Source organism: Ranitomeya variabilis, chromosome 6 (assembly GCF_051348905.1).
Source record: "Ranitomeya variabilis isolate aRanVar5 chromosome 6, aRanVar5.hap1, whole genome shotgun sequence".
Taxonomy (NCBI): domain Eukaryota; kingdom Metazoa; phylum Chordata; class Amphibia; order Anura; family Dendrobatidae; genus Ranitomeya; species Ranitomeya variabilis.
Window position 1 is genome coordinate 208,301,125 of NC_135237.1, and position 27,242 is coordinate 208,328,366.

At 42.8% G+C, this 27,242-nt stretch overlaps 2 protein-coding genes across 7 annotated transcripts in view; one reads left to right on the forward strand and one right to left on the reverse strand.

Annotated features, from left to right (window-relative positions):
• UPP1 (uridine phosphorylase 1) overlaps positions 1–27,242 on the forward strand; it is a 218,443-nt gene that overhangs the window by 163,405 nt on the left and 27,796 nt on the right. The window lies entirely within an intron of this gene.
• The window catches only part of HUS1 (HUS1 checkpoint clamp component), a 113,058-nt gene continuing 96,891 nt past the window's right edge, over positions 11,076–27,242 (reverse strand). For 3 of the 4 annotated variants that reach the window (XM_077269415.1, XM_077269412.1, XM_077269413.1), the window contains exons 7-8: positions 23,029–23,160; positions 11,076–11,252 (exon numbers count right to left, since the gene is read on the reverse strand). In XM_077269415.1, the coding sequence (XP_077125530.1) occupies positions 11,170–11,252; positions 23,029–23,160 (215 nt within the window). In that variant the 3' untranslated portion in view covers positions 11,076–11,169. Of the gene's footprint in view, positions 11,253–13,730; positions 13,938–23,028; positions 23,161–27,242 lie in introns of all 4 variants that reach the window. The other variant, XR_013216891.1, reaches the window with a different exon arrangement.

A 27,242-nucleotide genomic window follows, 5' to 3' on the forward strand; every position in this document is an offset into this window, starting at 1 on the left:
TTGGCAGCTGTCACACTTTTCAGCATGCGTTTTAAAAACGCAAACGCATGAAAAAACGCATGTAAACGTGGCAAAACACCGCATTTTTTTTCTACATGCAAAAACGCATGCGTCTAAAAAACGCAGCGTTTTACCGCGTTTACATGCGTTTTTTCACACATGCGGTTTTTTTAAAAACGCATGCAGATAAAAACGCAAGTGTGAAACCAGCCTTAGCCCCTCTCTTCCCACTCCCGTGTAGCGGTGGGATATGGGGTAATAAGGGGTTAATGTCACCTTGCTATTGTAAGGTGACATTAAGCCGGGTTAATAACAGAGAGGCGTCAATAAGACGCCTATCCATTATTAATCCAATACTAAAAAAGGGTTAATAAAACACGCACACATTAGGAAAAAGTATTTTAATATTCTTCATTTAACCATACTTACCATAATTCAGTGCCTGCAAAAAACGTAACATAATAAACCGTATACTACCTGTCCGCCGTAGTCCAATTAATAACGAGTGTCCCACGACGACCTCCCCTATAGAACAGTGACATCGGGTGATGTCACTGCTCTATAGAACCCTCAGTGACACACTGACAGGAGGCAATGGCTCCTGCAGTGCATCACTGAGGTTACTATAGTTCACTGGTCTCACTTTATGGCAAAAAGCTGCGTGGGAACTTTCTCATACAGCATGCCATAAAGTGAGACTAGGGACTATTTTCTCACAGGGGCGTAGGAATACATTGTGGGGAATACATTGTGGAAGGATACCTTCCTCCCCTCATTGTGTTCCTGGAGCCCCTGGAGAGTGGTTGCATCAGCAGAGGCTCCTGCTCTCCACGGGAGATCGTCATGGGACACTCGTTTTAATTGGATTTCTGCGGATCAGGGAGTATAGTGTTTGTTTATTATTTTAATATTTTTTACAGATGACACTGGCTTCGGGGATCAAAGTGACAAGTGATGGTGAGTATGTACTCTATGTTATATGTACTGTATGTCTGTATGTCTGTTGTATGTATGTACTGTATGCGCATGTCGTCGCATGCAGCATGTCGTTGCATGCAGCAAGTCGGCGCATGCTGCATGTTGTCACATGCTGCATGTTGTCGCATGGCGCATGTTGTCGCATGGCGCATGTCGTCGCATGGTGCATGTCGTCGCATGGCGCATGTCGTCGCATGGCGCATGTCGTCGCATGGAGCATGTTCTGTATGTGTGTATGTACTGTATATGTGTGTTTGCTTTTTTTTTTTTTTACATTCAACACATTAGCCGGATGATGGGACTACTACTGTCCCATCATTGGCTAATGTGTCACTGACTGTTACTGTAGCAGGCAGAGCCCGATGGGACTTGTAGTCCCATCGGACAATGCCTGCACACAGAGAGACACACACACACACACCAAAGACCACCCCACCCCCCGCAGCAGACCCAGCACATACCGGCACCGGCAGCAGAGCCCTGGCTCCGGCCCCCACCCCCACCCCCACATACCGGCGCAGAGCCCCAGCGCTGTACCCACATACCGGCGCTGGCACGCAGGGCACCGGCCCCCACCCCCACATGCCGGCGCAGAGCCCCGGCGCTGTACCCACATACCGGCGCTGGCACACAGGGCACCGGCGCCGGCCCCCACATGCCGGCGCAGAGCCCCGGCGCCGTACCCACATTCCGGCGCTGGCACGCAGAGCACCGGCGCCGGCACGAACATACAGACCCCAGCGCCCGCACCTTCATCATCCCTGCCTAGTCCCGCCCGCCCCCAGCCCAGCCCCGCAGGCAGCCACCAGCCCCGCCCACAGCCCAGTCACTCTTGATGAGTGACTGCTCTGACTGTGCGGCTGGGACACACCTGCTGCTGACGTCACGTCAATTTCCAGAGTCTGGAAATTGACATGACGTCGGCGGAAATAAGCGGCGGCTGCAGCCTGGGGGTCATGTGACCCGGACTCAGCCGCCGCTACAGCGCCGCTCACAGGCGAAAACGGCAACAAAAGGTATTTGCACAATTCATCAGGGGCCCCGGGGGGATACATTGGGGGGTTAATTGAAAGTAGTGGACAACCCCTTTAATGTAATTCTAAATATTACTGCAGTAAATTTAATTATTTCACTATACATATAAAAATACAGTTAATATAATCTCTACTTATACAAATATGCTACAGTATTTACTGTATACTATATTATTATATATAACTGCAGAATTATATTGTATAAAATAAATACATAATAAATAATACATTGTATAACTCATTTACACATCATATATAATTACATTTTTAGCAAATTCCTAAACCAAAATGTATCTCTGTCGATAATTTGTTGAAAAGCTCTATTTAAAATTGCCATTTTTAGACTTATGGATTCTTTGAAGAGCTGTGATAATGAAGTGTTCAGCTCACCCCCTATGCTCACCTGTTTCTGTCTGTCAATTTCCCCCATCTTTACAGACAGATCTGGCCCGTCAGCTTTTAACCCTTTCAGAGCAGCTTCAGTGGAGGACTCTTGAACCATTTGATAGGGCTTATAACAAATATGTAATTTTCTTTGTACTTCATAGATGTGATTGTGGGTATAACTCAGATTTGGAAATTTTGATTTTGGCTTCTGATAAGATTTAATTATGTCTGTTTTAGTATAATTTGATTTCCTTTCAAGATTCTCATGTTTTCTCGAAAAATCAAGGGATTGCACACATTCAAATAAAGAATCTTTTTGTGACGCAATAACACGAGATGCAGGATTTAGGAATCCAAATTTGTTTACAAAACAATTTATCATTGTTTATTGAAATTTGTAATGACAGTTTTGAACAACCTTTCAAATATGGACATGAATGTAAAAGTACATTCTTTCCGGCCAATCCTTAATTTTAGAAGAATATCAATCAATATCTGGATAATTTTCTTTTAATCCACAAAATATCAAAATTTTTAATCTTTCTATATCAGTCATTTCTTCATGGAACTCATCATTCTGCATTTTTAATGAGAACCTTCTGGAAAAAGTTACTGGAAGCCACATTTTAAACAACTGATTTTTCTCCTCATTAGTCAATTCAAACGTATCAGCAAAACTCTCAAATATCTCTGAATTTCTGCACACATGGATTTTATCATCATATGCAGGAATGATTTTGCATAATTTTAACAAGATTTTCCTAGATTTAGTTTGGAGGAGTTGGGCTTCTGAGTCATCTTCTATTTTTAGTGACCCTTGTACATTTGTTTCTTGTACATCATCTTTGTCAGTTGTCATGTCTCCTACGTTTCCTCCATCTTGTTTTTCATCATGAGACACAAGGTCACCTTGAGTGGCCATTACAGACACGTGTGTCACATCTTGTTTACTCTCCACATTACAGTCAATCTTGGGAACATCATTAATTTCCTTAGAAATTATTTCTACACAGTCTTTTTTGGATTTCTCTGTAACAAACTTGTGAAATACAGTACATAAACCAAATGTAAAATATTTTTCAGTTATTCTTTTTGTTTTTTGTAAATTAGCTTAGAATCTATCTTTAGATTTGCTATCTTGCATTCTGCAAATAAGCTAAGCCAAAAAATTTCTAAGTTTTTAGACTTTTCACCTAGACGTAAAAATTCCAGCGAACTTGACTTAGAATACGTATTAATTAAATCCATTTTTCTTACCTTGAAATATCTCAGCTCGTAGTTCCTTTGCTGGACAACGCTGGGCTTTAATTATCAGCACGTCTATTTTCAGCACGTCTGTCTTCAGCACGTCTGGCATTTGTAGTACTCCTACTACTTGTTAATCCTTCTGGCACCTGTTAAGTTTCCTTACTCATAGGTTCTGTGAGATCTTTGTGACTTGAAGTTTTGTAGTGGAATGCCTGAAAACTTGCACAACATCTAGCGAAGCTCTTCTCTCTTCCCCCGTGTGGAAGGTGAAGGAAATCCACGCAAAAATAGCACAAAAAATCAAAGCTGGCTGGCTCGCCAATGTTAAATATGCTTATTTTGCACATTTATTTAATCAAGACTATTCACCAGGTGCGTTACTCTTAAAGTAAAAATGTCATGATATTCTCATAAAAAATGTAGTGGTTTATTGAATTGTCCACAGAAAAACCACATTGCAGCAAAACATAAAAATAGATTAAATAGTTACAAACAGATTGTCCAATTGTAAATATCAGCGCTTGTTCCTCTTCGTTTCTGAGATGGAATAGAAGTCATATTTATTTCATGGAGTAGAATCATGTCTTCCAACTCTACCATTCTATGATTATATGATTCTATGACATGTGCTCAACTTGGTAGTTCAGCAGTTTCTAAAAACATACCCAGATTTGCCAGAGGGTCTGGTAGGTACGCCACGTCAGCGACCATTTCCACAAGTCAATTAAAGCTGCTGCCACTCTGGTAGCGCTGCAACAGCACATGCAAATACCAGCACACCGACTGGTGAGTGACGGGCCCACACTGTGGAACTCCACACTGCATTTGCTGGCAAGGCTTTGTGAGCAGCAGCGGCCAGTTGTTGAGTACTATTCATAAAAAGAAGAAAGCGACGCAAGAAAGGTGCACTCAAAACCCATATAATATGTATTTATAAGTAATGCTTTATTGAAGCTAACAAAAGTGCACAAACATCATAAAAACATTTAAAAACATGTGGAAAAACACCCATACATGCATGATCAATATCCTCTAATATGAGGACATAGACAAAAAGTAGGCTCAAAAACAAGGGGTACAATAATCCCATGAACGATTCCAGTGAGTTGCGATAATTAGCTTATAATGTCTATGCTTTAATATATTTGTGCCACTGTTTGCACGACTCAGGTGTGGCTCTCTCCAATTTTTCAGCTGTTATACCATATTAATTACAATAAATATTTGTAGTGTTTAGGCAGACACCTAGAATAAAACTATACTACGAATACTAATAAATAAATAAATGATTGCTACTAAGATCCACTACGGAGAGTGTCCCCTATCCGAGTCATGCATACCAGTGCTTGTTTACACATAGCTTATCAAATCAAGTAAATGATCATACTCACTAGAAATAGCTGAGCCCACTGGCTCCCAGTTGTTGAGTACTACACGCCCATCAAACACGCCCATCAGTATTCTGGTCAGCCTCCACACATAACAACTGGAGAGTGGGCATGGATGTCTGACACTTGTGCAGTTCTCCTAGACTTTGAGGATTCCACAAAGATGGTGAGCGGCTATGATGCCAAAGTCAGCACAATGAAGGCTTCTGTGCCTAAACAGTCGCTGCCTACAATTAAATATGAAGCTATGCATGTGGACCAGATAGAGATGGAGGAAGACATGAGACAGAGAGATTCTACCCAGCCCAGCCACATCTCATTTGCTCAGTGTGGATTGAGTAACAGAGGACATGGAGGCTGAGGAGAAACAGGAGCTGTTTGCTAGTGCAACAGAGGCTAGTACCCATATAACATTCGTCCCATCTCTACTACGTGGATGGGTAGAGGATAGGAATGAGGAAGAAGAGAGGGGGAGGAGGGGATGGAGACGACAGGGAAGTGTTGGTTGTAGGGAGCTTGGCACATATGGCCAACTTTATGTATTGCTGCCTTTCCCTTGACCCTCGTGTTATATTCCTCTTGGCCAGAAAAGAGTAATGGCTGTTCACGCTGCTGGACCCACACTACAAGGAAAACTTTGCATCTCTTCTTCCTGAGGTGGAGAGGTCTTCGAAAATGGTGCTATAGCAGAAGGCCATTGTAGAAAATATGTTGAAAAAATTCTCAACGCTAGTGGCAGGGTGCAAGCTTCCTTCCCCAACCAAGTAGGAGAGATGAGGGTGACACACAGCAGTGACAGTGCTACCCCAGCAAAGGCCTGCATCCATTTCATGACACCAGCCCAACATCCATGGCCTGATGACTGGGTATTTTTGACAAGGAGGGAAAAGTTTTTAAAGATGGTCAAGCAATACATGGCCTACCAAACCAGCATACTCCCTAATTCTTCTGCGAGTTTCAACTATTGGATCTCAAAGCTGGACACCTGGCATGAGCTGTCCCTCTATGCCTTTCAGGTGTGCTGACCTGCTGCTAGTGTCTTGACTGAGCCTTTTTTAGTGATTCCCTAGCAACCAGGCAACCCCCACATGTACTTATGCTGGCTAACAGATGTAAATTATTCAGCTGTGGCAAGAAAAACTAAATCTCCGAGTACTAAAAAAATACTCGGAGGACCCCCGAGCATGCTCGAGAAATCACGAGTAACAAGTATATTTGCTCATCACTACACACCACCAGATGAAAGCAGCACATACAGTGGGGGAAATAAGTATTTGATCTCTAGCTGATTTTGTAAGTTTGCCCACTGACAAAGACATGAACAGTCTATACTTTTAAAGATAGGTTAATTTTAACATTGAGAGATAAAATATCAAATATAAAATCCAGAAAATCACATTGTATAAATTATATTAATGTATTTGCATTTTGCAGTGAGAAATAAGTTTTTGATCCCTCTGGCAAACAAGACTTAACCTCTTTCTGACCTCGGACGGGATAGTACGTCCGAGGTCAGATACCGCGCTTTGATGCAGGGCTCCGGCGGTGAGCCAGCATCAAAGGCGGGACATGTCAGCTGTTTTATACAGCTGACATGTGCCCACAATATCGGCGGGTGAAATCGCGATTCTATTAACTAGTTAAATGAGGCTGTCAAACGCTGACAGCAGCATTTAACCGGAGCTTCCGGCCGGAAATGAGCGCATCGCCGACCCCCGTCACATGATCGGGGGTCAGTGTTGCTTCTGCATTGTAACCATAGAGGTCCTTGAGACCTCTATGGTTACTGACGCCGGCCTGCTATGAGCGCCACTCTGTGGTCGGCGCTCATAGCACACCTGCATTTCATCTGATGATCGCTACTATGTAGCAGAGCCGATCGCGTTGTGCCAGCTTCTAGCCGAAGCATGGGAAAAGTAAAAAAAAAAAAAAAGTTTAAAAAATGTGAAAAAAAATTAAAAAAATATAAAAGTTTAAATCACCCCCCTTTTGCCCCAATCAAAATAAATCAATAATAAAAAAATCAAACCTACACATATTTGGTATCGCCACGTTCAGAATCGCCCGATCTATCAATAAAAAAAAGCATTAACCTGATTGCTAAACGGCGTAGCGAGAAAACATTTTAAACGCCAGAATTACGTGTTTTTGGTCGCCGCGACATTGCATTAAAATGCAATAACGGCCGATCAAAAGAACGTATCTGCACCAACATGCTATCATTAAAAATGCCAGCTCAGCTCGCAAAAAATAAGCCCTCACTCGACCCCAGGTCATAAAAAATGGCGCAATATGTTTTTTTAGCAAAGTTTGGAATTTTTTTTCACCACTTAGATAAAAGAGAACCTAGACATGTTTGGTGTCTATGAACTCGTACTGACTAGGAGAATCATAATGACAGGTCAGTTATGCAGTTAGTGAACCTAGTAAAAAGGCCAATCAAAAAACAAGTGGGGGAATGCACTTTTTTTGCAATTTCACCGCACTTGGAATTTTTTTCCCGTTTTCTAGTACACGACATGCTAAAACAAATGATGTAGTTCAAAAGTACAACTTGTTTCGAAAAAATAAGCCCTCACATGGCCATATTGATGGAAAAATAAAAAAGTTATGGCTCTGGGAAGAAGGGGAGCAAAAAACAAACACGGAAAAAACAGAAAATCCCAAGGTCATGAAGGGGTTAATACTTGGTGGCAAAACCCTTGTTGGCAAGCACAGCAGTCAGATTTTTTTTGTAGTTGATAATGAGGTTTGCGCACATGTCAGGAGGAATTTTGGTCCACTCCTCTTTGCAAATCATCTCTAAATCATTAAGATTTTGAGGTTGTCGATTGGCAACTCGGAGCTTCAACTCCCTTCATAAGTTTTCTATGCGATTAAGGTCTGGAGACTAGCTAGGCCACTCCATGACCTTAATGTGCTTCTTTTTGAGGCACTCCTTTGTTGCCTTGGCTGTATGTTTTTGTCATTGTCTTGCCGAAAGACCCATCCACAACCTATTTTTAATGTCGTAGCGGAGGAAAGGTTGTCACTCAGGATTTTACGGTACATGACTCCATCCATTCTCCCATTGAGGCGGCGAAGTAGTCCTGTGCCCTTAGCAGAGAAACACTCCCAAAACAATGTTTACATCTCCATGCTTGACAGTGGGGACGGTGTTCTTTGAGTCATAGGCAGCATTTCTCTTTCTCCAAACATGTCGAGTTGAGTTAATACCAAATACCTCAATTTTTGTCTCGTGACCAAAGCACCTTCTCCCAATCACTCACAGAATCATCCAGGTATTCATTGGCAAACTTCAGACGGGCCTGTACATGTGCATTCTTGAGCAAGGTGACATGCAGGATTTTAAACTTTTACGCTGTAATGTGTTACCAATGGTTTTCTTGGTGACTGTGATCCCAGCTGCCTTGAGATCCTTAACAAGTTCCCCCTGTGTAGTTTTAGGCTGATCTCTCACCTTCCTCATGATCAAGGATACACCACAAGGTGAGATTTTGAATGGTGCCCCAGATTGATGTCGATTGACAGTAATTATGTATTTCTTCCATTTTCTTACTATTTCACCAACAGTTGTCTCCTTCTCACCCATCGTCTTACTTGTGGATAGGAGTCTTTTATAAAGGTGACTATATAAGACAGCTGCCTAGACAATGAGTTGATTAGGAGTGTCTAACTGGTTTGTAGGAAGAGAACTCTTAATGGTTAGTAGGGGATCAAATATTTATACAATGTGATTGTCTGTATTATATTTTTGACATTCTCTCAATGTTAAAATTAACCTACCCTTAAAATTATAGACTATTCATGTATTTGTCAGTGAGCAAACTTACAAAATCAGCAAGGGATCAAAAACTTATTTCCCCCACTTTATAGTGTTTTTAATATTCAATATTTGAATGAGGACCTCCAGTTGTTGCCTTCAAGGGTGTGTGGATGACTCGCCTTTATAATTGTTTTCTTTATGAGTTTAGGAGTACAGCAACTACACTTTAAAAATATTTGAATGAGGCCCATAAGTTGTTGCCATTCAGGGGTCTATGGATGGCTGGGTGACCCTCCTTATAATTTTTTCCTGGATTTGTGCTTTCTGCATAGCCTTTATGAATGCAGAAGAATGTCAACTAAACGTTCTAAATATTTTTGCTCCAAAATTTTGTCTGGATTCAATTAGTCATCCATATAGTTTAACACAATTTTTGTTACATTACGGTGGCATGTACAACTCCAAGAAAGCGTTGAAAACTTTTTCTTAATTCAATAAATCACCCAAAGAGTATTTAGTACTTTGTGATACATTTCTGTATATAACACTCCAAAAAAAACATTGAAAAATGTGTCTGAATTCAATTAGCAATCCATAGAGTATTAGGTGGTTTCTGCTATATTTTGGTGGTATATAAGACTCAAACATTTTGAAATTTTGTATCTATAGAGTTAGTTATCCATATAGTACTTGGTGCTTTCTGTCACATTTCGGTGGTATATAAGACACCAAAAAAAAAGTTGAAAATTTTGTCTGGATTCAATTAGTCATCCATGCAGTGTTAGGTGCTTTCTGTTAATTTTCATCAGCATATACAGTGAAGAGCAAAAAGGAAAGGTAACAATGTTTTGAACTGTGAACCCCAGACTGCCATCATTTTATATACAATCATCTTGGATATCTCATACTTAAATTTAACTTGCAACTATTTAGCAAATGATTAGTCCTGCAGATTCTTGTCATGTCACTGAATTGTTACTGTTTTGCTTCTAAAGATCAAAATTTAAATTTTTATTACCGTATATACACATGTACATAAGCCGACCAGAGTATAAGCCGAGGCACCTAATTTTACAAAAAAAAAAAAACTGGGAAAACTTATTGACTCGAGTATAAGTATACATGGCCCCCTCATCCCCATCCTGGAATGCATGGCCATCTCATCCCTATCCTGGTATGAATGGTGCTTCATCCCTATCCTTGTATGCATGACCCACAAGAGAAAAAAAAAACAAAAATCATCCTACTTACTGTCCCCGTGTGCTCTCGTGGTAACTTAGTCCGGTGCCAGCAGATCCTGCAGCCAAGTGATCACGTGTCCCTGCACATTAAGGAAAAGAATATTCACCTCTCTCCACACCTATGAGAGTGGAGAGAGGTGAATATTCATAACTCTTTAGTGCACACTTGTGATAGCCTGTCCACCACTGTAAACCGGCGGCTGCGTTTGACACTGTGTGCACTATAAGAGAAATAAATATTCACTGCCAGCACAGTGAATATTCATTTCTCTCTAGCAGCGAGCACAGGACTTAGCCGCATGCGCCGACCCCTGCGACCTGGTGCTCCCCCCTCCATCTTCTGGGACAATGACTTGAGTATAAGCTGAGGGCGGCGTTTTCAGCACAAAAAAAATGTGCTGAAAAACTCGGCTTATACTTGAGTATATACGTAATTTGTTAGAATTTTGTAAATCCATCTTTGGCTTTCAACACTGCCTGAATCCTTCTGGGCATGCTCTTGATCAGTTTCAAATATGTGTCGACCGAAATTTGATTTCGGGTATCTTCTACACATTCCCAAAGTTGGTGCATACTGGTCGATTCATTTGGGTATGCATAGTTTTTTCTTCAATTCTACCAACAAGCGTTTGATTGGCCTAAGGGCTAGGGACTGTGGGGACCATTCCAGAACCTCTACTTCATTATCATTGAACCCTTTCTTCGCCAATTTTGACATATGCTTCGTGTTGTTGTCCCGTTAGAACACTATGTCGTCCTTTTCATTACCATAGTCTTGAGTATACGAAGTAACTCATCTTGTAGAATGCTCACATATAGCTCAGCATTGAGACCGCCATCGATCCTGGGCAATTATCCAATACCTATGTCAGTGAAACAACCCGACATCATCAGGCTTCCTCTACTGAACTTGATATTTCCGTCAATTTTTAATAACTAAATTCCAAAATCATTTATTTCCACTTTTACTGCTTGGTTAAGTTCATTCTTTATGGTGGCAGAAACCCTTTAAAGTAAATAAAAAAGAGTCTAGTTACAAAAATGCAATGGAACTTTATTTTAAAAGTTAGGCCACAAATAGAATAAGAATAATATAAATGAAACAATGCATATGACAGGGCATATATTTAAGCAACAGCAGGGATGAAATACTGCAAAGATACATCATCATGTAGTAGTATAAAATGGACCATCCTCTTGTGTACAATATCTGAAAAAAAAAAGAAGAAAAATTATTAAATCTTAAGACTCGGCAGATCAGATTTCTTTGTGAAAGACAATGCAAAGGTTGTATGTCTAAAATAAACTTATTGTAAATATTTTACCTAAAAAATATGAATCGTTTAAAAAAAACCTCTGTCAAGTTTACTTATAAATGTTTGATTGGGAGGGAACCAGGTGTTGAGACCCTCACAATCTGCTAAATAAGCAATCCTATTAACTTTTCCCCCTAAACCTATATAAATGTTCGTGCAGTATGGTGTCACTGGGTTAACATACTCACCGACCGCAATGTGAGCCAAAAGTCTCATTTACAAGACAGTCTATGGCGCCTCACTCTGACATATTTACATAGGTTGAAAAAAGATCTAGGTCCATCAAGTTTAACCTTTCTCCACCAATTATGCATTTTGTCACTAAATAACTATAACCCACAAAGTTATATGTACTGAATAAATCATCCAGCCCTTTTTTAACCCTTTTATGATCTATGACGTATAGGTACTTCATAGGTCTTGTTAGGACGTTATAAGGGTTAAAAGTTGACCAGCGATTTCTAATTTTTCCAACAAAATTGAAAAAGTCTTAGTTACTCACCGGTTAACGGTGTTTTTCGGAGTCCATGACGGCACCTGTACATCCGTAGTGCTGTCATGGACGACCGATAAAGTCTTAGTTACTCACCGGTTAACGGTGTTTTTCGGAGTCCATGACAGCACTACGGATGTACAGGTGCTGTCATGGACGACAGATAAAACTATTTTTTTTTTAGGGACCACCTCACATTTGAAGTGACTTTGGAGGGTCAATGTGATAGAAAATACCCAAAAGTGACACCATTCTAAAAACTGAACTCAAGGTTCACAAAACCACATTCAAGAAGTTGATTAACCCTTCAGGTGCTTCGCAAGAAAAAAAGCAATGTGAAAGCAAAAAAATAACTTTTTTCAAAAAAATTTACTTTGACCCAAACTTTTTTATTTTACTTTTGCAAGGGTATCAGGAGAAAATGGACCACAAAATTTGTTGTGCAATTTCTCCTGAGTGCGCCTATACCCTGTACAAGGGGGAAAGCCACTGTTTGGGCACATGGCAGGGTTCAGAAGAGAGGGAACCCTGTTTGACTTTTTGAATGCAAAACTGGCTGGAATGGATGGCCGGTGCAATGTCACATTTGGAGACCCCTGATGTGCCTAAACAGTGGAAACCCCCCAATTCTAACTCCAACCCTAACACAGCCCTAATCCCAACACAACCCTAATCCCAACCCTAACCCCAACACAACCCTAATCTCAACCTTAACCCCAACACAACCCTAACCTCAAACCCAATACAACCTTAACCTGAACCCCAACACCACTTTAACCTGAACCCCAACACAACTGTAACCTCAACACTACAACCATAACCCTAGCAATAACACCACCCTAGCCCCAACATCACCCTAGCCCCAACACAACCCCAACCCTTACTGCAAAGAATAGAAAAAAAATAAAAAACAAATATTCTATTATTTTTACCTTAAAGGGTGACAAAAAGGGGTTTGATTTACAATTTTTTTTTCTATTTTGATCACTGTGATCACTGTAAGCCTGAAATGTTGCTCTGGGACTTGTAGTTCCACAAGCTTTGCTTAGCTTGTAAGGGGTTGGGCTTACAGGGTTGGCCGAAGAGCTGGGCGGGTCTGGCCAACCACCTACCTCCCATCAAGGGGTGTTTCTCATGCGATACAATGAGACTGTGGTGTGGTCACATGGTCTGTGTTGGAAGGTCCTTCGAGTGGACTGGATTCCTGAAGAGTGTTGCGGAGCAAGTCATCATACGGTACAATGCTCCTAGTAAGGCAGTTGCTCGCCATACAAGTCGGAAGTAGTTATATGTAGTGGGTTCACAGGGTGAGATCGCCCATTGTCAGCAGGTAACGGCTGTATGTTACAGACAGGACCTGCCTCTAACAACCAAGGGAGGTTAAGAGCTCAGATGGTGATTGTTAGGTATGTTTCCACAGTCCGTAAACGCTGTGGGTTTGACGCTGCATTCATCCGCAGAGTCAAACCCGCAGCGGCCAGATGTTACAGCAAAGTGGATGATATTTGAAGAAATCCCATCTCCACTATGAGTGCAGGGAACCTTGAGTAAACAACATGCAGCACGTCTTTCCAGACCATGTCTATTAGTCTTGCAGAGACGCTCCATCTCCGCAAGATAAATATCACCGTCCAATGTATAGGACGCGGTACTTCTGCAATGGTTCAATGAACACATGCGGAATCACAGACGTTCAAAAGCCTGCAGCGCTTTGTACGGTTTCTGCCCGTGGAAATATACCGTTAACTTGCTAATGTTGCTGTCAAAAATTGACAGCGGAATTTAACAGCACATCTGGGGGAGCGCTATTCTATGCCATCGGCGCACCCGTGGTGTGATTACAGATCGCCAATAAGTTGCTTGTCATTACAGAGGTTACCTTAAAAGCATGTCTGTTGCTGGGCTTCAAAGGAGACCGATCGCAGGTTCTAGTCCCTTAACCCCTTCACCACCTTAGGTTTTTCAGTTTTGAATTTCTGTTTTTTGCTCCTCTTCAGAGCCATAACTTTTTCATTTTTCCGTCAATATGGCCATGCGGGACGAGTTGTATTTTTGAACGACACCACTGGTTTAACCATATTGTGTACTGGAAAACAGGAACAAAATTTAAAGACCAGTGAAATAGCAAAAAAAAGTGCAGTTCCACAACTGTTAATTTTTTTCCCATGTTCCCTAAATGCCAAAACTGACCTGCAATGATGATTCTCCAGGTCATTCCGAGTTTGTATTAGGTTTTGTTTTATGTAAGTAGTGAAAAAAAAATCCCAAGTTTCTATAAAAAAAAAAAAAAGTTGCCATATTCCGAGACCCGTAGCGTCTCCATTGAGGGCTTATTTTTTGCGTGGTGGAGCTAATGTTTTTATTAATACCATATTGGTGTAGATACGATCTTTTGATCGCCCATTATTGCATTTTAATGCAATGTTGCGGCAGCCAAAACTAACTAATTTTGGTGTTTTGATTTTTTTTTCTCGTTACTCTGTTCACAGATTGGATTAATTATTTTCATATATTGATAAATCGGGTGTTTCTCAATGCGGCGATGCCAAATATGTGGGTTTTGTTTTTATTTTGAATGGGGCGAGTGGAGGGTGATTTAAACTTTTATTTGTTTTAATATTTTTTTAATTTTTTTCTTTTTTTAACTTGCTTTAATAGTCTCCATGAGAGACTAGAAGCAGCGATCATCCGATCGCTTGTGCTACACATAGCAGGGCTTCAGCTCTTCTATATATAGCTAAAATGATCACTAAGACCGCAGGGCAACGACGACCATATGGGTCTCGGCAGACCCCAGGTTGTCATGCCAACCCATTGGCGACACGCAGTCATGTGACACGGGCGCCGTTGCATTTGTGATCTGACTTGGTGTTGGTATGGCTGTTTTACCCAATATAATGCTCCATACAGTATAATGAGCCACATACTGTATATTGCTCCATTTAGTGTAATGGACGCCATATGTCGCTCCACACAGAATAATGGACCCCATATAATGCTGCACACAGTATAATGAACCCCATATATTGCTCCATACAGTATAATGAGCCCCATACATATGCTCCATACAGTATAATGAGCCCCATATATTGCTCCATACGGAATAGTGAGCCCCATATATTGCTACATATAGTATAATGAGCCCCATATATTCCTCCATACAGTATAATGACCCCATAATTTCTCCATATATAATGAGCCCCATATACTGCTCCACACATAATGGGCCCCATATAATGCTCCATACAGAATGGGTCCCATATAATGCTCCAGTATATAATGGGCACCATATAATGCTCCAGTATATGATATGGGAACTATTACGTATGGAACATTATATAGGGCCCATCATCATATACTGTATGGAGCTTTATATGGGGCCCATTATGTATGGAGCAATACATGGGGCTCAATAGACATAACTTTTTTTTTTATTTTTCTGTCCACAGACAGACATATGAGACAAATAGACTGTCTGGGAAACAGTCACGCTATGGGGGCCCGTGCCAGCGTCCGGGAGTGAGCCTCTCTGCTTGCTCTCGGCCTCGGTACTCGCAATACTTAGCTCTCCACTTCTCCTGACTGACGTTTCAGGTCAGAGGGCGAGATGACGTGACTAGTGTGCGTCTTCTGCTCTGAAAAGTCAAAGTGCACAGAGATGGAATATGACGACACTGAGAAGTCTGGACCAGAGCATCGGCCAGCAAGGAGAGGCATTTCATTTTTTATTTATGCTTGGATTAATATATGGGGTCCATCATAAACATAAGCATTATTTGGAGCATATGGGGCCGATCATATACTTGACATCATTTTGAGAGTACGAGGCTGAGAGCAAGTGGGGGGCCCTCACTCATAGGCGCTTGCACCGGGCCCCCACAGCTCGTCTGTTTCCCAGACGGCGAGTTAGCCCCCGCCTGCTCAGAGCCCTGGTGATGATGCCGGCTCTGACAACTATTCAAGGAAAAAACAAGCCTCGCATGTCTGTCTGTGGACAGAAATATATAAAAACAAAAAGTTTTGTCTCTTGGAAGAACCCCCCCCCCCACCCTGAAATTGGCTGAATCAAGAAGGAGTTAAAAATGCCTCTACACAATAGCATAGAATGGCATGCAGGCCCTCCGGACATGACCATTTTTGGCGCCCCCCCCTTCCCCCTCCCTTAAAAGCACATTTAGACTAGCTGATAATCTGGAACAAGCATTCCTAGGAACACTAGTTTCTCGTTTTATCAACCTCTAAACCGGCCACCAATCATCTGATGAACGAGTAGCAACGTTCATCAGATTAAATTATTTTTAAGGTGGCTGAAAAATCAGCACACTCAGTGCCCATATACAGTACAGACCAAAAGTTTGGACACACCTTCTCATTTAAAGATTTTTCTGTATTTTCATGACTATGAAAATTGTAAATTCACACTGAAGGCATCAAAACTATGAATTAACATATGTGGAATTATATACTTAACAAAAAAGTGTGAAACAACTGAAAATATGTCTTATATTCTAGGTTCTTCAAAGTAGCCACCTTTTGCTTTGATGACTGCTTTGCACACTCTTAGTATTCTCATGATGAGCTTCAAGAGGTAGTCACCAGAAATGGTCTTTCAACAATCTTGAAGGAGTTCCCAGAGATGCTTTCACTCTGCGGTCCAGCTCACCCCAAACCATCTCGATTGGGTTCAGGTCTGGTGACTGTGGAGTCCACGTCATCTGGCGTAGCACCCCATCAAACTCCTTCTTGGTCAAATAGCCCTTACACAGCCTGGAGGTGTGTTTGGGGTCATTGCCCTGTTAAAAAATAAATGATGGTCCAACTAAATGCAAACCGGATGGAATAGCATGCCGCTGCAAGATGCTGTGGTAGCCATGCTGGTTCAGTATGCCTTCAATTTTGAATAAATCCCCAACAGCGTCACCAGGAAAGCACCCCAACACCTTCAGACCTCCTCCTCCATGCTTCACGGTGGGAACCAGGCACGTAGAGTCCATCCGTTCACCTTTTCTGCATCGCACAAAGACACGGTGGTTGGAACCAAAGATCTCAAATTTTGACTCATCAGACCAAAGCACAGATTTCCACTGGTCTAATGTCCATTCCTTGTGTTCTTTAGCCCAAACAAGTCTCTTCTGCTTGTTGCCTGTCCTTAGCAGTGGTTTCCTAGCAGCTATTTTACCATGAAGGCCTGCTGCACAAAGTCTCCTCTTAACAGTTGTTGTAGAGATGTGTCTGCTGCTAGAACACTGTGTGGCATTGACCTGGTCTCTAATCTGAGCTGCTGTTAACCTGCAATTTCTGAGGCTCGTGACTCGGAAAAACTTCAGAAGCAGAGGTGACTCTTGGTCTTCCTTTCCTGATGTGAGCCAGTTTATTTGTAGTCCTTGATGGTTTTTGCAACTGCACTTGGGGACACTTTCAAAGCTTTTCCAATTTTTCGGACTGACTGACCTTCATTTCTTAAAGTAATGATGGCCACTCATTGTTCTTTACTGAGCTGCTTTTTTCTTGCCATAATACAAATTCTAACAGTCTATTCAGTAGGACTATCAGCTGTGTATCCACCAGACTTCTGCTCAACACAACTGAGGGTCCCAATCCCATTTATAAGGCAAGAAATCCCACTTATTATACCTGACAGGGCACACCTGTGAAGTGAAAACCATTTCCGGTGACTACCTCTTGCAGCTCATCAAGAGAATGCCAAGAGTGTGCAAAGCAGTCATCAAAGCAAAAGGTGGTTACTTTGAAGAACCTAGAATATAAGACATATTTTCCGTTGTTTCACACTTTTTTGTTAAGTATATAACTCCACATGTGATAATTCATAGTTTTGATGCCTTCAGTGTGAATTTACAATTTTCATAGTCATGAAAATACAGAAAAATCTTTAAATGAGAAGGTGTGTCCAAACTTTTGGTCTGTACTGTACATTACACACTCAGCCAATCCCGCCAATATTGGTAGACCTTAAAGGCCTCAACAGGGCAGATAAAGTACGCCTGCGCAGGAGCCGTGGCAGGAAGAAAAGAAGAGGACGTCATCGTATGAAGATGGGAGGCGCCGGTCCTGGACTGCGACCGCCCCTGGGTGAGTACAATATAACCTGTTTTTCTTATCTTGCAGGCTACATCGGGGGCTTATCTACAGCATTACAGAAAGCTGTAGATAAGCCCCTGATGCCGGTGGCCTTAGCTTATAGGCAAATTTTGGGATGGCAGATTCCCTTTAATCTAACGTGTATGGGGTCGCAAACCATTTCCCTCATTGTAATCCTAGTTCAAACCCTTATTCGAGTCCTATTCTTAGTCCCAACCCTAATCTTTACCCTCATTGTAGGTAAAAAATCATAATTTTAAACCTCATCCATTTATTAGCCCTAGTCCTAATCTCAGTCCTAACCCTTGTCATAGTCTTGTTAGTCCTAACCCTGATCTTAGTCCTAACCCTAGTTAGGGTTAGAAAAAGTATGTAGAAATGAAAAGTTCATAAAAATATTAGTTTATTACAAAAATAGTTAATTATATTATATTTTTTTCTTAAAAAGGGGACACTCTGGAAAGCTCTTCCAGCAAGTCTGTGTCTCCTCTCACAAAATTGTAAGTGAGAAGAGTCAGAGAGCTGTGGGAGGACATACATGCAAAAAGCAGCGGCTCACAGAGGCAGGAGCTGGTGGCTGCGGCTAAAGCCTGTGCCCGCTGATAAAGAGAAATGAATATTCACTGAACTGGCAATGAACATTCATTTCTCTTATGGTGCGCACAGTTAAAGCCGCAGGCTTCCAGCAGCGGTCGGGCCAGCACGGGTGCCCACTCATTAAGGTAATGAATATTCACCCCTCTCCACTCCCATAGGAATAGAGTGAACATTCATTACCTTAATTATTATTATTTATTATTATAGCACCATTTATTCCATAGCGCTTTATATGTGAGGAGGGTTATACATAATAAAAAAAAAAACAGGTACAATAATCTTAATCAATACAAGTCATGACTGGTACAGGAGGAGAGAGGAAGGACCTTGCCCGCGAGGGCTCGCAATCTATAAGGGATGGGTGAGGATACAATAGGTGAGGGCAGAGGTGGTCGTGTAGCGGTTTGGTGGATCGATGGTTACTGCAGAATGTAGGCTTGTCGGAAGAGGTAGGTCTTCAGGTTCCTTTTGAAGGTTTCCACAGTAGGAGAGAGTCTGATTTGCTGGGGTAGAGAGTTCCAGAGAAGGGGGGATGCACGGGAGGAATCTTGTATGCGATTGTGAGAAGAAGAGATAAAAGAGGGGAGTTGAGAAGGGGATCTTGTGAGGATCGGAAGTTGCATGCTGGTATGTACTGGGAGACGAGGTCAGAGATGTATGAAGGATACAGATTGCGGATAGCTTTGTATGCCATGGTTAGGGTTTTGAACTGGAGTCTCTGGGTAATGGGGAGCCAGTGAAGGGATTGACAGAGAGGAGAGGCTGGGGAATAGCGGGGGGATAGGTGGATTAGTCAGGCAGCAGAGTTTAAGATAGATTGGAGGGGTGCGAGAGTGTTAGAGAGGAGGCCACACAGTAGGAGGTTGCAGTAGTCAAGACGGGAGACGATGAGGGCATGCACTATAGTTTTTGCAGATTCTAGGTTGTGAAATGTACGGATTCGGGAGATGTTTTTGAGTTGAAGTCGGCAGGAGGTGGAAAGGGCCTGGATATGTGGTTTGAAGGAGACATCAGAGTCAAGGATAAGACCGTGGCAGCGAGCTTGTGGGACTGGGGAGAGTGAGCAGCCATTTACTTTAATGGATAGGTTTGTTGGGAGAGTCGAGTGAGATGGGGGAATAATTATGAATTCTGTTTTGTCCATGTTAAGTTTTAGAAATCTAGCAGAGAAGAAGGATGAAATAGCGGACAGATATTGTGGGATTTTGGTTAGTAGAGAGGTGATATCTGGTCCAGAGAGGTAGATTTGTGTGTCATCTGCATAGAGGTGATACTGCAAGCCGTGAGATTCTATGAGCTGCCCCAGTCCGAAGGTGTAAATGGAGAAGAGCGGGGGCCCTAGGACTGAACCTTGCGGGACTCCAACAGATAGGGGGCGAGGTGAGGAGGTGGTGTGTGAGTGGGAGACACTGAATGTCCGGTCTTTTAGGTATAATGCGATCCAGGATAGGGCCAAGTCTGTGATGCCAAGAGATGAGAGGGTCTGTAGTATAAGGGAGTGGTCCACTGTGTCAAAGGCAAAGGACTGGTCCAGGAGAAGGAGGACAGAGTAGTGTCGCTTGGCTTTCGCAGTCAGAAGGTCAATGGTGACTTTAGTTAGGGTAGTTTCAGTAGAGTGATGTGGCCGAAAGCCAGATTGCAAGCGGTCGAAGAAGAAGCAGGAAGAGAGGTGGGAGGACAGTTTGAAATGGACATGCTGCTACAGTAGTTTTGAGGCAAAGGGGAGAAGTGATATTGGGCGATAGCTAGATACAGAGGATGGGTCAATAGAGGACTTTTTGAGGATAGGTGTGATTGAGGCATGTTTGAAGCATGAGGGGAGAATATCAAATGCTGACAGCGGCATTTAACAAGCGCTTCCGGCAATCGCGCCGGAAAGCTGCCCACTGGTGATCTCCTGGAGACCTCTATGGTTGTCACTGCCGGCTTGCTGTGAGTGACTCATAGCAAGTGAGTAATTCAACTACATATAGGCGTACTGATCATCACCTATATGTAGCTGAGCCGATCGGGTTATGGCAGCTTCTAGTCTCCCACGGAGATTATTGAAGCATGCCAAAGAAAAAAACAAAAAAAAAACATAAATATATATATATATATATATATATATATATATATATATATATATATATATATATATATCGATATCGTATATATTGGAGTATAAGGCGAGATTTTCAGCCCATTTTTTTAAGGCTGAAAGTGCCCCTCTCGGCTTATTCTCGAATCATTGTCCCGGGGGGGTCGGTGGAGGAGGGGTGGCTTTTACATACTCACCTGCTCCTGGCGCGGCCCCTGCATCTCCGATGGTCTCCGGGCGCTGACAGCTTCTTCCAGTGTTGAGCGGTCACATGGTACCGCTCATTACAGTAATGAATATGGACGCGCATATTCATTACTATAATGAGCGGTACCGGTGACCGCTCAATGCTGGAAGAAGTTGCCGGCGCCAAAGAAGACCATCAGGGAAGCTGCCAGGGACCGCGCCTGGAGCAGGTGAGTATTGAGGTAGTGAGGGAGGGTGAGCATTGCGCAATATTCACCTGTCCCCGTTCCTCCGCCGGGCGCCGTTGTGTCTTCCACATCCTCTGCTGTGAGGCTCATATCAGAGGGCGCGATGACGTGGTTAGTGCGCGCTCTCTGCCTGAACGTCAGAGGCAGAGGACACGGAAGACACAGCGGTGCCTGGCGGTGGAACAAGGACAGGTGAATATTGCAAGTGCCGGGGGCCTGAGTGACGAGAGGTGAGTATGTCTTTTTTTTTTTTTTTTTTTTTAATCGCAGCAACAGCATATGGGGCAAATATCTGTATGGAGCATCTTATGGGGCCATAATCAGCATTTGTGCAGCATTATATGGGGCAAATATCTCTATGAAGCATCTTATGGGGCCATAAACAACATTTGTGCAGCATTATGTGGGGCAAATGTCTCTATGGAGCATCTTATGGGGCCCTTATTAACCTTTATGCAGCACTGTATGGGGCAAATGTGTCTATGGAGCATCTTATGGGGCCATTATTAACCTTTGTGCAGCATTATATGGGGCATATTTTAATATGGAGCATTTTATGGGGCCCATCAAACTTTATGGAGAATTATATGGGGCTCCTGATTCAATATGGATATTCAAAAACACTTAACCTACTGATATCTCAATTAATTTTACTTTTATTGGTACCTATTTTTATTTATGAAATTTACCAGTAGCTGCTGCATTTTTCCACCCTATGCTTATACTCGAGTAATTACGTTTTCCCAGTTTTTTGTGGCAACGTTAGGGGTCTTTGCTTATACTCGGGTCGGCTTATACTCGAGTATATATATATATATATATATAAGTTCAAATCGCCTTTCGCCCCGTTCAAAATACAACAATTTAAAAAAATCAAAACATGCACATTTTGGTATCGCCGCATACAGAAGCGCCCGATCTGTCAATGAAAAAATAATAACCGGCGATCAAAAGATTGTAAACTGCACCAAAATGGTATAATTGAAAACGTCAGTCAGGCACACAAAAAATAAGCCCTCACCCAACCCGAGATCATGAAAAATGGAGACACTACGGGTATTGGAAACTGGTGCAATTTTTTATTTCTTTATTTATTTTTTTAACAAAGTTTGGAATTTTTTTCACCACTTAGATAAAAAAAAGAACCTGGACATGTTCGGTGTCTACGAACTTGTAATGATGTGGAAATCATAATGACAAGTCGGTTTTAGCATTTGGTCAACCTAGAAAAAAAGCCAAACGAACAAGTGTGGGATTGCACTTTTTTTGCAACTTCACATCACTTGAAATTTTTTTCCTGTTTTCTAGTAAATGACATGGTAAATCCAATGGTGTCGTTCAAAAGTAAAACTTGTCCTGTAAAAAACAAGCTCACACAAGGCCATATTGACTAAAAAATAAAAAAGTTATGGCTCTGGGAAGAAGGGGAATAAAAAATTAAAATGCAAAACCAAAAATACCTCTGGTCGTTAAGGGGCTAATCATATTAAATTACAAAAATGATTTCTTTCCTTGATCTCTGCAGCATTACCTACTTGTTTTATGGTGTCACAAACCCTATAAATTAAGACTCTATACGTGTTTGGTTTAGTGGATGTTTCTCACGCACCAAAGGCCACTGTGTAGGCTCGGAATGACAATCCACAAAATCCAAAGCAGCAACAAAATCCAAAATATCTGAGGCATTAGAAACTTCCCAAAGGGATAAAATACAATTTTTCTGTCTTTAAAAGCATATGGCAGTGGTTACAAGTGAGGTTACATAAGATAGCGATCGATATTGAAAAAAAAACAAAAAACATTTACACAGACTAATGAGAGTGCTTCATTAACTAAATGACGGGCAGAAGCAGTTAACGGAGACTTTGCCCCTTGGTATCATCTTGGCTCCATTTGTAGAGCGGAGCAATTGGTGTACAGTTTCAAAAATTTCACTTCAATTAACACATTTCATGAAAATGACTTACTACATATGGCTTTATTTGGATTTACTTGCTGTCCGGCAAGAAACTGCAGAAGCTTCCTAATATCAACTCTGGCTTCAGACATGATGTCTCGGTCTCTTTCCTGAGAGTTATTTTGTGAAGACTCATCAGTAACTGAAGAAAATTTAAATGTAGGCATTTATTTTAATCACTTATTGTATTATTATTTAAGAATAGCATAAGTACGGTAAAACCTTTAAACAAATTAATCAATTTTTGGAAGACAATTCACCACTCCACTGAAATGTGACAATCAACAGAGAGCATGGGCTTGTGTTGAACAAAAGGCAATCCAGGCTGCTGTTAGTAAACAGTGCATGTATAGTAACTTCTAATATTTAGATAAGGACACCGCGCTAACTAAATAGAACAGCACATGCGTGTCAAGGTGAACGTCTGGCTGGACAAAACGTATAGCACACTGAAAAAAACGTACGGCACACTGGAAAAGAAACTGATGTCCACACTCCAGTGAACAATAATCAAAGCAACAACAGCACAGAAAAGGCCAATGCAAGTGCCTAGTGAGGGCACAATAAACCGTGAAAGTGTGTGGTAAATACGTATAATAGAAGAATGCACACTTACTAAATGATGATAGAGTTGCTGTGAAGATGCTGGCGATTTTCCAGCAGAGGCTGTCAACGTCCTCTTGGATGTTGGAACAAGATCACCAGCGGTTCAGATGTCTAAAGATGCAGTGTCCAGAAAGGCAGCGCAGGGCGGCACAAACACCCGAAAATGTGGGGAGCGTCCTCCCTGGTGAGTGTATGCCGTGCGCGCCTGGAGCAAAGCTGACCGGCACACGTGGGCCGGAAAGGAACCGCTGCAAGGAGCGGTGAGAAGAGGGGGCGTGATTAAGGTGACGTCCCCAAAAAGCAAAAAAGCAAGGAGCAAAGGACGGGTGCCGCACAGGTACACAATAGCCTACGCGTTTCGAAGGTCTCCGGACCTTCTTCGTCAGGGCTGAGGGTGCCGGCAGTCTCTTGCTCCCCACATTTTCGGGTGTTTGTGCCGCCCTGCGCTGCCGTTCTGGACACTGCATTTTAGACATCTGAACCGCTGGTGATCTTGTTCCAACATCCAAGAGGACGTTGACAGCCTCTGCTGGAAAATCGCCAGCATCTTCACAGCAACTCTATCATCATTTAGTAAGTGTGCATTCTTCTATTATACGTATTTACCACACACTTTCACGGTTTATTGTGCCCTCACTAGGCACTTGCATTGGCCTTTTCTGTGCTGTTGTTGCTTTGATTATTGTTCACTGGAGTGTGGACATCAGTTTCTTTTCCAGTGTGCTATACGTTTTGTCCAGCCAGACGTTCACCTTGACACGCATGTGCTGTTCTATTTAGTTAGCGCGGTGTCCTTATCCACGTATTTTGTTTTTTTGCTATATGACAGAGCCAGCACAGTAGCTGTCTAGGCACCTGCAGCTTTCTAGTTTATCCTCTTGGGAGCGCCGGTGTGTTTATCCTGTTTTGTTGCAACTTCTAATATTACCATCCTTAAACGGGGTTTCTTACTTAAATGCATGCAATTGGGGCCAAAATCATTTTTGCAATTGGGCGTCATAAATAAATTGCATTGTTTCCCTCCTATAGTCTTTGTATTACACTTTGTATTCCTAGCTGCAGAATGAGTTAACTGGGTGGGCCACACTATCTTCAGCTTATCAGATCTGTTTGGGACATGGTTTTGCATCATTTACCGTTATATAGTTACTAGCTATTGAACCCGTTCTACTCCCGGGTGGTGAGCATTTATATTGGTATATGGTCTCCATCCTGGTATATGCTGCTTCCATCCTGCCCCGTAATCTTGTCATGTGCTGCTACCATCTTGCGCCCCCATCCTGTCATATGCTGCTCTCATCCTGCGCCCCCTTCCGGTCATGTGCAGCCCCCATCCTGTGCGATCATCCTATTTTGTGCGCCTCCATCTTGTCATGTGCTACTCTCTTCCTGTGCCCTCATGCTGTCATGTGCTCCCATGCTGCGCCCCAATCTTGTCTTGTGCTCTCATCCTGCGCCCCCATCCTGTCATGTGCTGCTTTCATCCTGCGCCCACATCCTGTCATGTGCTGCACCCATCCTGTGCCCCCATCCAGTCATGTGCTGCCCCATCCTGCGCCCCAATTCCATCATGTGCTGCTTCCATCCTGCACCCCCATTCTGTCATGTGCTGCTCCCTTCCTGCGCCCCTATTCTGTAATGTGCTGCACCCATCCTGAGACCCAATCCTGTCATGTGCTGCTCCCATCCTGCGCCCCCATCCGGTCATATGTTGCTCCCATCCTGCGCCCCCCCCTTCCTGTCATGCGGTGCTCACATCCTGCGCCCCATTCTTTCATGTGCTTCTCTCATCCTGCGCCTCCATCCTGTCATGTGCTGCTCCCATCCTGCACCCCCATCCTGTCATGTGCTGCTCCCATCCTGCACCTCCATCCTGTCATGTGCTGCTCCCTTCCTGCGCCCCATCCTGTCATGTGCTGATCCGATTCATATGTCCCGTATGTTGCTCCATAAAGGTTGATGGCCCCCATAAGATGCTCCATAGCATAATATGCCCCGTATGCTGCTCCATAAAGGTTCATGGCCCCCATAAGATGATCCATACCATAATATGCCCTATATGCTGCTCCATAAAGGTTGATGGCCCCCATAAGATGCTGCATAGCATAATATGCCCCATATGCTGCTGCTGCGATTAAAAAAAAAAAATGACATACTCACCTCTCGTCGCTGGGCACTGAGTGCCGGGGACCTGAGCAGGCGGGGACACCAGCGCTATGGGGGTTAGGTGCCGGAGTCGCCGCTGGCTCAGGCCCCCAGCACTTGCGATATTCACCTGTCCCCGTTCCACCGCCGTGCGCCGCTCTGTCTTCCGGGTCCTCTAGCTGTGACTGTTCAGTCAGAGGGCGTGCACTAAACACGTCATCGCTCCCTCTGACCTGAACGGACTTCACCAGGAATGACAGCGTGGCAAACACCACTTCTGAACGGCGGTGAATTCACCCCCGCTGGTCAAGAGCTGCGGTTCTCACAGCTATGATCGGAGGTATAAAGATTATCTGACACTGGGTGTCAGCTAATGGGACTACAGCTCCCATCAGGAGCAGCTGATGAGAATATTCATCAGCCGATGCCAGCCCTGTAAATAAATAATTAAATTTTAAAAAAAAGGGTTCCTCTGTATTTTTGATAACCACCCAGGCAAAACTCACAGCCGGGGGCTACAGCCCTCAGCTGTCAGTTTCAGCAAGGCTGGTTATCAACAATAATGGGGGCCCCATGCCATATTTTTAATTATTTAAATAAATAAAGAATCGACATGGGGTCCCCCCATTTTTGACAACCAGCCTTGCTAAAGCTGACAGCTAGGGGCTGGTATTCTCAGGTTAGTAAGGGGCCATGGATACTGGCACCCCAGCCTAAAAATAGCAGCCTGCAGCCACCAACAAAAGGCACATCTATTAGGTGAGCCAATTCTGGCGCTTTGCTCAACTTTAACAGCCTGAACGCAGCGTATTTAAATAAAACAGAAATGTTTCTGATGGTGTAATATGTTAACATTTGGGGCCCCACGTTAAACTTTTGCCCAGAGCCCCAATTTGTACAAAACCGGCCCTGCATGTCCCCAACATAGCTGCTAAAATAAAGATAACGTGGCTGACCTTGTTAAATCATTCTGCAGCCAGCAAGAGACCGTGTAATATAGACCAAATGCAAAAATGTTCAGCCCCAATTGCATGCATTTAAAAAAGAAAACGTCCACAACCCCTTTAAATATCCTTTTATTTTTATACATAAATGTATACATCTGTTACTTGTTGCACATTGTAAACATTTTATGAGCCCCTCAATAATTGCTACAATATTATCTACAAACATGCAGCAATGCTCACAATTATCATGAACTGAATTTACTCTGAATTAGCCTAATGGAATATACAAGATGGGTAAAAATACACAATAACTTAAGGTCAGCTGACTTCCTGATACTTGGGGATAATTACTCAGTACCAGAGTTGGTGCAAGATGGAAAGTCAGAGAACAGTCTCCTACCTCCCAGGGAGGCACAAAGTCACTCTGTAGCAATGACGTTATGCCACGCCGGCTAGTGTAAAGAAAAGTCAAGGGCAACAAGAGATAGGTTCTCAGGGCTCACACACCAACAGCATGTACAGTATG